At 39.3% G+C, this 12,599-nt stretch overlaps 1 protein-coding gene across 4 annotated transcripts in view; it reads left to right on the top strand.

Annotated features, from left to right (window-relative positions):
• The window catches only part of GALNT1 (polypeptide N-acetylgalactosaminyltransferase 1), a 124,919-nt gene extending 116,103 nt beyond the window's left edge, over window positions 1-8,816 (top strand). For all 4 annotated transcript variants that reach the window (XM_087869869.1, XM_087869871.1, XM_045777852.2 and 1 more), the window contains 3 exons: window positions 2,570-2,668; window positions 3,146-3,280; window positions 6,841-8,816. In XM_087869869.1, the coding sequence (XP_087725995.1) occupies window positions 2,570-2,668; window positions 3,146-3,280; window positions 6,841-6,987 (381 nt within the window). In that variant the 3' untranslated portion in view covers window positions 6,988-8,816. The remainder of the gene's footprint in view (window positions 1-2,569; window positions 2,669-3,145; window positions 3,281-6,840) is intronic.
• Window positions 8,817-12,599: the final 3,783 nt, after the last annotated feature.

Below are 12,599 nucleotides of genomic sequence, written 5' to 3'. Positions count from 1 at the left end.
GAAGCCTGAAATCATAGGATTTTAGAGTAGAAAGGGGAATGAGAGGTATGAATTTAGTCTCTGCCTTCACTACTGACTCTCATAGCTCCTGTAGGTCCTGGAACTGAGTAAATGTGTTTCATTGTGATGTCTAATAACTGTTAACTGAGGAGATAGATACTCTAAAAAACCATGACAGAAAACAAGTCAGACCTTTTGACTACTTAGCCAGTCTGTGGACTAACCGATGGCTTCTCTAGGCAGATCTAATAACCCTAAGATTGAGTGAGCATAAACTCTGTGTCAGGTGCTGGTCTGAGTGCTTTACAAACATTAACTCATTTTATCCTCTTATCAACACTATGAGATATAGGTGCTGTTATCCCCACTTGACAGTAAGTAAATTGAGGCATATGTAAATGGTTAAAACAATATTCTCAGGTCACAGCCACAAAATAGAAGAGACAGAATTTGAACATAGGCAGTATGGCTTGAGAGCTTGTGCTCCTAACCATTAATACCCAAGTCTTTCTCATATCTGACCAATATTTCTCTTAATGGCAGAGAGGGGGGAAAAGTGGATCCAGATTCCATTACACTAGAGTCTAAAAATCCTTTAATTGCCTAGGTGGTTCCACCTAGTGGAGGTACCAAGATTCTGGAGGAGACTGAGCAAAAACTAAGAAACCTAGGCTCTAGGTTCCTGCCTGTTTCCCAGGAATGAGTGTGTTCACAGTTATTTTCAACTTCCAAGGTCAAAACTAATATTGTAGTGATAGCTGTGTACACCAAGTTGTTACTTCAGAAAGTGGTGGAAGAGCTGCTGAATGTGTGGGTAAGGAGGAAAACCTGACAGTGACCATGGACCTACCATGTGTCCGTCTCTGTTGGGCTTCTGTATGTGTTAGCTCATTAAGAGCTCCCAGCAAACCTGAGAGATTGGTGTGCCTGTTACACAGATGAGAAACTGAGGTTCTTACAGCCAGCTTTCCCAGTTACTGTGTTCTAAAGAGTGCTGAGGTCTGAGGTCCCCCAAGGTGCTCGATTAGAAAGGTAGGGGAGGAGGGAGTAGATTTTGTGGCCAGAGATGTTTGGGAAATGCTGCTTTTTATATCTTACATCCTTCTCTACCACCAGTCCCCACCCCTACCAAGAGTCACAGTATAGTAAACAGCTTTGAGAAGTCCTTCAGCAAAGAAACCTATTTAAATATGTTTAACCTGGTAATTTTTAGACACATTTGATCACAAAACCCCTGTATAGTGGCACATGTGTCAACACTTGGCTGGATAATTTTGTTCAGATCGTGGTCCTGGGAATCACTGTCTTAGAGTGCTAACCAGTCACAGTCTTGTGGCTAGTAATGCTAGGGTAGGGAGAGAAGCCCACGTCTGCATGTCCCCATACCCTAAGCTTTCACTCCTGCCCACCTGCCTCCATATACCTCAGAAGTGCAGCCCTTTCCCCCCGACCACCATAGTTCAGATGTTGCTGTGTTCCAAGTAGAAAGCTTCCTATTTCCTCACCCGCTAGCATTCTCACATTTGTACATGGTGCTTATGACCGTTTGGGTTTGGCTCATTGGCAAGCCTGGCTCTGTAAGGAAAGGTGTGTTATTCAGACATAAACAAATCCTATTAAAAGGGCCATTAGCCTGCTAACTTTGCCCCTTGAAATTATTTAGATCCCCTAAGATTTTTACTAATTCCAGAGAGTATGAACCGAACATGGGCACTTCCATGTGCCTTTCACAGAGGGCTAAGGATATAACTTGGCTTTATTAATGTGTGTGCATATTGTCTCCATCATTGACAAGTAGTCCCTCTCAAACTGTGGAAGACTATCCTGTGTGTCGACATCTAGTCCTGCACAACCAGTGTGGTAGCTGCTTGCCACATGTGGCTATATTTAAATGAACTAAAATTCAATAAAATTTGAAAGTCAGTTCCTCAGTCACACTAGCCACATATTTAGTGCTCAATAGCAAGAAGTAAAAGAAAAAAATATACTAAAGTACTCAATAGCCACACATGGTTAGTAGCTACCATATTGGATGGCATAAGTATAGAACGCTTCCATCGTCTCAAGTTCTTCTGTGTGTATGCCCTCTGTAATCATTTTTACTCTCAAATAATTTAGGTACATCCTAGAACAACTTCCATAGGGAAGTACTGTATCAGATTTCCAAACCATCCCGTCAGTAGTTACTTTCCTGCTGGGCTAAGGAGAACATCAGAATCATACTTACGTTCAGGAGTATCTATTCCAATGATGACAAGCTCCCTTCTTTTCCTACATGAAGTCTTTTAGTTTAAGGGTCCCTAATAATTTAGAATCTCAATTGTCATTAGACATCCTGAAGATTACCAAATATCTTACCCAACAAGAGGACATCTCGTTTCTCTTTCCAAGACAGTCATCAAGGTGGAACTTGGAATGTGAGGAAACTGGAAGGAATCAGTAGTGCAACAAGGCCACTGAGCATTCTGCTGTCAGTCCACACTGTGTATATGTTTGCAGTAGATGTGCATGTGTATCTGTATGTTTGTCTAGTTTACCTCTAACTTCTGTTTTCATTATTGTCCCATAGATAAGAAATGTGGAAACAAATCAGTGTCTAGATAACATGGCTAGAAAAGAGAATGAAAAAGTTGGAATTTTTAACTGTCATGGTATGGGAGGTAACCAGGTAAGTCTCTTAGTTAAGCTTTAAAAGGAATAATTTTTGGATTTGTTTTAATCTTCTGCCCCTTTTATCTCATTATGTCATTCAGGAAGTATTTTCCTACCTATGAAGAGACAATAATAAAGACCTTTTAGGAGAAGGGAGCTTTCAATTTAATGATTACTTTTAAGTGAAACATTTGTAAAAGGCCCCTTTGTGAGAACTGTATTTACATTGCTGTGCATGAGATTTACTTTGCCCTTTTTAGTCAAACAGATGACAGCCCTTGACAATACAGTCAGTGTATACAGAGAGCTCAAGGTCATTTTTCCTTTCCTCTGTGCAAAATTAGTGGTAGCTTTTCTGAGTCATTTATTCTCCTAATACCACATTAATCAAGTTCAAAAATCACGTATCTTGAGATACTTGGGTGGGTTTTTTTGCCAGACTATTGGCTGGTTTCTTTTACTGTTAAAGCTTACATGTGTGCACCTTTTCCAGGTTTTCTCTTATACTGCCAACAAAGAAATTAGAACGGATGACCTTTGCTTGGATGTCTCCAAACTTAATGGCCCAGTCACAATGCTCAAATGCCACCACCTAAAAGGCAACCAACTTTGGGAGTATGACCCAGTGGTAAGTTATTCAGTTGCATGGAGGAATGAAATTAGGTGTGTTTTGTAGCTAGAAGAATGAATTCTTTATAGTGAAAAGAATGAACTCTTGTACAGTTTTAATATGGGTCAAATTGTTCTTACACTCTAAAAATGGACAGATGGGATAAACAACCTAAGTAATATAAATATGTTGTAATCTCCCCAGTAATTGACCTTGCCTCCAGTCCCTGGTCCTTGTTGTCACTATAGCCACTCTTCCCTCTGTCCTCAAGCTCTGTCGTCTAGCATGGGAGAAATGGAGCCAGGAGTAGACTGTTTAAATGGCTGAATTAAACACTTAAGTAAAAAGGTGAGCTTTAAATAATGAAATTCTCTGGCTCATGATGATTTTTCTGTGACATACAACAAAACTTTTTATATTTATCTTTGCTCTGAAACCTCACCCGCTCACCACACACTGTATGTTGTACTCACACAGGAGTGCATAAAAGATCAAAGCATCCCCAGTAAGTCTCTGTCCTGTGCCTTTATCTGGCTAACCTCCCAATTTGTGCTTTTGCTTTATAGTTCTGGAACTGGCACCAGAATCTTCAGTAGGTCTTTCTCTGGTTCTTTTTCCTCTGCACATCTTCTCTGACCTCTGTCATACTGAACTGCTTTGTACTTGTTTCTCTACCAGTCTTTTCTCCACTATTAGACTGTTAGCTCCTCAAGGGTAGAGACTGTGCTTTATAAATCCTGGGTCTCCCTCCACAGTGTCAAACTATGGTAAAAGTAATATTAAACATAACACTTCAGTTAATGACTATTCGAAATGGCCTCTATCACGTGTTCTGGGGTTTTTCATGGGCGCATGCTGCTGCCCCAGACACTACAGGGTGTATAGCATCTCTGACTTCAGACACCAAATGCCAGCAGCACCCCATGGTTATTTTAAAAATGAGGGGCACCTGGGTGGTTCAGTCATTTAAGTGTCCAACTGTTGATTGCTGCTCGGGTTATGATCTGAGTTGTGAGATCGAGCCCTGCGGCAGGCTCTGAGCTTATCGGGGAGTCTGCTTGTGATTCTCTCCCTCCGCCCCTCCTCGCCAGCTCCTACTCTCTCTAAAATAAATCTTTAATGTACTGTCACTTTTCATTGAACACACCATTGGGAGGCTTGTTGAATTTTTTTTTAATGAGGAAACATAAAACCTGTTTAGAGTAGCATGAACAAATTAGTGCTTACTCTTCTTCATAATTCTGAAGGCTTCTGGGGTAGAGATTCATTGGCACAGTGCCATCAGGGATAATTTTGCTGCATATTCCTCCCCTTTTGGTTGTGGCCACAGGTGGCTGCTGCTGAAGAAGAGGGGACATCGTACTACCCCAGGTTTTGCTCTTTATCAGGAAAGCCAGAGCTTTTCTTAGACCCCCCCTCTGCAGACTCTGCTATGTCTTATGGGCCAGAACTTCAGCCCATCGTGACACCACCTCCACCAGCTAAAAGGGAGGCTGGTTACACAGGCGTTGGGTTTCCAGTCTCCGGTGTGATGGAGACAGGAAGTGGGGATGGCAGTGGTAGCCTGTGTATGATCCGCACAGTGCACCACACCTGTTATCCAGAGGTAGCTGAAGGTAGAAATGGAAGGAGCTAAAGTGGGTTTAGGGGATTTAGAAAGAGCCAGTTATGAATGTTAAGTTTTAAACAACTTTGGAGCCCTTTGCACAGTCTTCCCAGAGATAAAATTTTAGTTTGCAGGCTGGGTTCTATCACAGGCAAACTCGGAGACAAAGGTTAGTGTTTGTGGTGTTTATTAGAGAGCAGCCTTTGAACACCTGGGAAAAGGAGAAGACCGAGTTGGGCAAAGGTAGGAGTCACACCACGATGCAGCTCCCCCAGACTCAGCCAGCTGCATAGGAAGCTCAGGGACAGCGTGTCAGCGTTGTCCTGCCTCCACCAGTCAGAAACACAGCAAGCTGGAGAACTAAAGAGAAAATAAATTACACATATTTTAAGTTTATTTAAGTAATCTCTACACACAATATGAGGCTCAAACTCATGACCCCGAGATCAAGAGTCACATGCTCTCTGGAGCCAGCCGGGTGCCCCTTTGTAAACCTATAAATCATGACATCGTAGGTTCCAAAGGAACCCTAGAAATAAAACCTAGGGCCTTGTTTAATACATGTAGAGACATTGAAGCCCAGAATGGAACGTACCCAGGGTCACAGAGCAGCTAAAATGATCTGTGTCTCAAACAATGCTGGAACTCTAGATCTAGGATTCTTTGATTAAATTTGTATTTTCTTAAATCTTTGTCTTATTTATATTTGATATTGCATACAGTTTAGGACACCAGGTTCTTGTGCTTTGATGCTTATAGCTGTCCTTTCTACAATAAAATGCAGATGATTTTGACCTAGTTATAGGTAGAGATTAGGGGCAAGGGCCACCAAAATGATCTTTTCTAGGTTACAAGTAGACTGTAGGCAATGATAATTACAGCTTTTATCCTCTGCTGCGTAAGTTACAGCTGTCACTGGTTTATTCAGTTGCCTTCATCAAGGTTTTTCTGTCTGGAGACTAGTCGTGCTGACTGGTCCTCTTCTGAGTACAGTGACCACAGTCCCCATGAAAATGACATGTTCCAGATAAAAGAATTACATTAAAATAGAGGGATGAGCAAGAGTCAGATGAATGTGTCTTAGTAAACAGTTCACGTTTCCTTATAGTTGTATACGTTTACAGGATAATGTGTAATTCACATCCCTCCCTGGCTGCTTTGAGTAACAGACACATGAACTGACCTACGCTTATCACTCATAACACTCCTCTGTCCTGACGCTTTGAAATTGCTCTAAAAATCAAGTCTGTAGCACAGACAAGTACACAAAATTATATAGCTGCATCTCTCAGCCATTTTTTAAGGGCTGCTTTATCAATCTTACGATCTCTTAAGCTTTTGAGTCTTCAGAAGAACCTGAGTTTCTAAGGACTTGAGGTTTGGAATCACAGAATTTGAACAGCCTTATCACAGGGAAATGAAGCAATTTTGAAATAGCTTTTTTTTTTTTTAAAGATTTTATTTATTTATTCGACAGAGATAGAGACAGCCAGCGAGAGAGGGAACACAAGCAGGGAGAGTGGGAGAGGAAGAAGCAGACTCATAGCGGAAGAGCCTGATGTGGGGCTTGATCCCATAACGCCGGGATCACGCCCTGAGCCAAAGGCAGATGCTTAACCGCTGTGCCACCTAGGCGCCCCTGAAATAGCTTTTGGAAAATAGGTTGAGGATCCCAAATTAGGAACCACTAATCTGATTTTTTTTTTTTTTTTTTTTAGGAAGCTGAAGCACAAAAAGTGAAATTTCTCACAGTGTTCTAGAGCTTGTCCAGAATTGGGACTTAGCATTTTGGTCACTGTACTTCAAGTTCAGTGTAACCGACCGTACCCCAGTGCCTTTCTCCCTCCCACATAGGTCTTACAGCAGTCTTTATGTAGACACTTTTTCTACAGAGCAATTTCATGCTCACCAGAAATGATGGTTGAGGTGTGTGATTTTTTTCATGTTAACGGTTCTTTTCTGTCACTTTCAGAAATTAACCCTGCAGCATGTGAACAGTAATCAGTGCCTGGATAAAGCCACAGAAGAGGATAGCCAGGTGCCCAGCATAAGAGACTGCAATGGAAGCCGCTCCCAGCAGTGGCTTCTTCGAAATGTCACCCTTCCAGAAATATTCTGAGACCAAATTTACAAAAAAAAAAAAAAAAAAGAAAAAGAAAAAGAAAAGGAAAAAAAAAAAAGGATTGACTGGGCTACCTCAGCATACATTTCTGCCACATTCTTAAGTAGCAAAAAAGGAAAAGTGCTTTCCTCCTGCGGGGATGTAAGGTTTATCAGCCATTAAAACTTAGACTCCTCTCGCTTTTCACTAGCTGTGAACCAGCCTTCTTGTCCGAGGACGTGAAACTACATAGTAGCGAGACTGTGCACACCGATGTTTACAAGATGGAAAGTGTCTTTCACCCAGAATCATGGTAAAGAATATTCAGACAATGAAGCAATCAACAAAACGTGCTTTCCGGAGCTGCACCTTGTACGGTTTGCTTGCACATCGGTAACTGCTGCTGAATGTGCGGTCATAATGAAGAGATTTCCAAGATTTTTTTTCTGATTAGAACTGGTAACCAGTATATTAAATATTGATATAAAAATAAGTGAAAAAGAACTGGAACCAGTTTCAGAATCATGAAAACAACATTTTTACAATTTAAGAAGAAACTATATTAAACAGGGTTTAAAGGAAATTAAAACAGAACTATGAGAAGTACAATTTGTTATAGTATAGTATCAAATTTCTATATAGATTTTATACCTCAGTGGGGAAAAATAACTGATTCCAGTGACATTCATTTTCATCTGTGATAGTCATGGATGCTTTTTTTTTTTCCTTGGGGTGCTGAAATTGAGCTGGAAAAAAAATGGCTCTTTGAACGTAGTTTTAATTGCTTTCTTCAGTTTTTTTTATTTGGTTTATGGGCTGTTGGAATTGTTATTTTTAATTGCCTTCAAAGAATGAAGATTTAAAATGTCTGGTCTCACTGAACATGTTAGAGCTCTCAGTTGCTCTTGGGTCAACTGGCTTATAGACTTTCACACACAAATTTCTTATTAGATTTTGAACTTCTTAACTTGATTCAGCTGATAATGCTTAATACCCAAGATTCATACTACTGTACTACAGATTTATTTTCACAGCAATAAATCTTCAGTTCTTTATGATTCCACTCAACAAAAGGCCTGCAGAAGTGATGAATTGATATTTGGAGAGGATACATGGATGGTTTTTTGAAACCTTTTTTCACTCCATACTCAGATGTGCTTTATTGTCAAGTGCATATTTAGATTAGGTTCTTGAATTGTAATAATTTTTTTAATAAAATTTGACTGAAAATGTTGGACATCGTTTTAATGAGTTAACCAAAGAAGTGCAGCTACTGTTGCATAGTAGTACTGCATTTCTTCCCTAAATTCTTTAGGTTAAATCCATTTTCTTTTTTTCTGATTTTTAGTACCACAAAATAACTTCAGAATCAATTAAAAGTTGAGTAAACAGTTTTAATTTCATAAATCTCGCGACGTTTTTCCTGATAATGTAAGGCAGTCCATTGGCAAGTGTGTATTTTCCTTCTTATTTGTAAGATTGTATTTAGTGACATTCTTTTCTTTGATCATCAGAGATGCTCACTGCAGGCAGTGCTGTTTCTTGTGCCTACGAATGTTTCTGAAAGTTATATCACTAATGCTACTTGCGAAGGTGAGTGTTCGGGAAGTTTCTCATCTTCTGTTCAAGTTAATGAGTATCAAGAATATCAAGCACGTGTGGATGCTTTAGGCTGAGACTGTAGTACAGAAGGCATGAATTCTGTCCCCAGGAAATTTGCAGTGAAGCAGGTGCTGGGTGGGTTTGTTGTTTTTTTTTCCTACTCCATGAGCTCTGTTAATTCTGTCGTCAGTAGGCCTAATGTTTGAATAAACCAGATGTCTAATAAATTATTTTCATGCTCAGAATTTTCAGGTGTTTGTACTCTAGTATAGCTTGGTCTTATTTCTTACTGTAAGAAAGCTTAATAGCAATGTGATTTAAGGTTTGGTTTTGTTTTTAAGAGGGGAATGTGAGTGATTTAATTCATGGGTACTTTTAGAACCTGAGGGATAATCCCATTGCCTTTATTTTTCTAATTAAAGAATTCCTAAATACTTTGAAAATACAAAATATTCCTGAATAGTTGTGCCTTACATTGATTTTATTTGAAGTTAAAAGGGATCCCTAGTCATTATGTCCATTTGTAGATCAGGCAATATGCTAACCACTCTGTTATACATCAGACTGGGAAGAAAAGAATTAATCAGAAAGAAAGCCAAGGATGAAAAGAGGGATTATTGGATCAGTGAAGAATTTATAAATGTGCCAAGGATAATCTGAATCTCTCAAATGTATTCACCTTATTCCAATCCCAATCCATTTTAATGTCTTTCTGTTCTAACTGGCATTCTGAAAAAATAGTACTTTGCTCACCATTCTGCAAATGAAGGGCAGCAGGTACCATGTTCTCATTTCCCTATTCTACATTTAGCTGAGAACCAGAAGTGCTTCTGTAAGGGTCTGGTGCTCTCCCCATCTTTCAAGAAGTACAGCAAGAGCAAATTGAACTCCAGAATTTTATGTTTTTTAAAGAAGAAAGAAAATCAGAAGGTAGTGTTTCTTAGGCAATAACTGGGAGCAGAGGTATACAAAGAATGAATCATTTTTTACTCTGGAAAATTAGATGTTCTCAATTATATAACACTTCTCCCATTCTCTGACTTCCTAAAGTTTAACAAGAATTTGCTTGATCTACCAGAACTAATAATTTTGCAGGAAATGAGGCAAAACTCAGTCATATTGTCTATATACTAGCAACAATTAAAAATTAAATTTTAAAATCTTAACCATCTGTAATCACATAAGTCAAATACCTAGAATGTTAACAAGAGATATGTAAGACTTCTACTCTACAAAACTACCCCATGTTGCTGAAACTATAGAACGCTGCAATAAATATATTCATGAATTGAGAGGCTGCATACTGTCAAGATCTGTTTGCCCAAAAATTGATTTCTAGAAATCAAATTTCAATGAGAGAAAAATCCTGTGAGGCTTTCTTGTAAAAATTTGCAGATATATATAGAAATCCAACAGACCTGGAACAGCCAGGATAATTTTGAAGAGGGGGTTGGAAGACTTACACCAATTTCATGACTTGCTTTAAAATCACAGTACTTAAGAGTGTGGTATTAGAGTTAGGACAAATAGATCAGTGGCTAGAATAGAGTCCAGAAGCAGACCCATACATACATATGGTCATTGGCTTTTCAGCAAAAACACAAGCAACTCCATAGGCAAAGACTTTGGACATTGATGCTTTCACACTATGCATTCAACGTGCACATGTGTTCAATTATGTATTGCACTATGTGTTCAGCGTGGATCGTGGGACCTAAATGTGAAAGGCAAAACAAATCCTAGAGAAGAAAACAGACTATCTTCATGACTCTTGGGAAACTCAAAGAGATCTTAGGACATAAACTTCATAAAAGAAAGAAAAAACTGGTACATTTCACCAAAATTACACTCTTATCAGAAAGATATAAAAGTGAAAAACAGCCAAGGACAAAACAGTTGCAGTACACATAACTGACAAAGACACGTTTGCCGGAGAACCTTTAAAAGCCACTGCAAAAGCAACATAGTATACAAGTTAATACGTAACTTGAGTACACACTTCACAGAAGCTATCCAGATGCACAATTAGCATAGGAAAGGGTGTTCAACATCAGCCACCAGGGAAGGCAGAATGAAACCCCCCGGAAACACTATTGCACACCTGCCTGAGTGGTGAGAAAGTGTAGCAGCAACTAGCAGAAGTGTTAGCATAATCACCATGGAAATAGCGGGCCCATTTCTTAAAAATGTAAATTGATGCCTACTCTGTGATTCCACTTCTAGTGATGAAACCCAAGAGAACCCCCAGCCAGGAAACTACTCAAATATCTGTCAACAACATAATGGATAATCAAATAATGGTTATTGAAATACTAGTCCACAGTTTTTAAAAATGAATTACTGGTAGAATACAGATAAATACAAAAATACTGAACAAAAGCTAGACATAGTACATTTATGCAAAGCTCAAGAATAGGCAAAACCAACCTAAGGTGCTTACCTCTGGGTGAGTATAGGCTTGAAAGTGGCATAAGAAAACTTTCTAGAATGAGGGAAATAGTCTTAACTGATTGAGATAATGGCAACGTGGATGTAAGTTAAAGTTCTGCTGAGCTATATACTTGTGATATATGCATTTTATCATATGTAAATTATACCTCAATAAAGTGCAGGGGGGAAATAAGATATTTACCTTGCTGGATCATACTATATATATATATAGAGAGAGAGAGCATCAAGGTTTTCTAAAAAGTGTTCCACTGCTACAAAACACCCAAAGGCTGGCTCGGTTGCCATAAACATACTATTAAGTGAGATACTGAACTCACAAGAAAATATGGAAAAATCTATAAAGTCCAGGGGAAAAAAATTTCTAAATCTACGTAAACAAGCCACAGAAGTAACTGTTAAATACGAAAGCCCTTCCTCTCCTAAGAACAAAAGAGAATAACCAGTTTGGGGAATGATAGCTCCTAGGCCTTAGGCCTGAACAAAGGTGAGGAATTGCACGTCAGATCCCTATGTAAAACTGGAACATTCAGTTACACCTACAAGTAAAAGGGTGCATAAGGAAGTCTCCTGCCATGTAAAGGAAACCAAAGGGTAATCTGACTGACCCTGCCATTTTTCTAGGTAGCAAGTGGTGATGAGGATGATGCCACCACTGTGATCATAAGACCTGCTTCTGTTTTAAGATTTTATTTTTACATAATCTCTACACCCAATGTGGTGTGTGTCTTAAACTCACAACCCCAAGGTCAAGCATCACACGCTCCACCAACCAAGGCAGCCAGGTGTCCCAAGGTCTGCTTTTAAATAGATCAAGTTTTTTTGTTTTTTAAGATTTTATTTATTTGAGAAAGACTGAGTGAGAGTACTAGTGGGGGGAGGGGCAGAGGGAGAAGCAGACTCCCTGCTGAGCATAGAGTGTGATGCGGGGCTTGATCCCAGGACCTTGGGATTATGACCTGAGTGGAAGGCAGATGCTTAACCAACTGAGCCACCCAGGCTCCCCTAAATCAAGAGTTTAAAACCACAGTTATGAAGTCTGCAGATGAAGAAAATAAAGTGAATCTAGACTTATGGCACTTGCTGGAAACCATTAGAATACAATGTCTTTTGGAGGGAAAAATATATATATATAGGCCCCTATACACCCACAAATTAAATAATGAAATCACTATCAGAGAAAATGAACCACCTGTGTTAGCAAAAAAAAAAAAAAAATTTTTTTTTTGGCAAAGTGACAATAGTTGTGTCAGACTAAACCTGCCAATAAATTAATAACCCTGGACAATAATTTTTAAACAATGTTTTAGTGCCCTGGAGAATGAACAAAAGGCAAAAATGTAGGAGATTCAACCCTTATTAAAAAAGGTCTTCTGGGTAAGATGACATGTATAGCTTTTCTCCAAAGAGCATTCCAGTGCACACAACACACTAGAAGTACTGGTCATACAGATAGTGACTGTTGTCTCGGGCTGAGGAGAAATCTTATTTATGAGCAGAATGGCTGGAAATTGGAGAATACCTAGAACAGAAGGAGCCCCCAAATCTGCATTTGATTGATTTGACTAAGTGTGCACAGA

Source organism: Ursus americanus, chromosome 19, assembly GCF_024610735.1.
Source record: "Ursus americanus isolate L20-20 chromosome 19, mUrsAme1.1.p, whole genome shotgun sequence".
Classification (NCBI taxonomy): Eukaryota; Metazoa; Chordata; class Mammalia; order Carnivora; family Ursidae; genus Ursus; species Ursus americanus.
The sequence above is the reverse complement of the archived record's forward strand: the minus strand, read 5'-3'. Positions and strand labels throughout refer to the sequence as shown.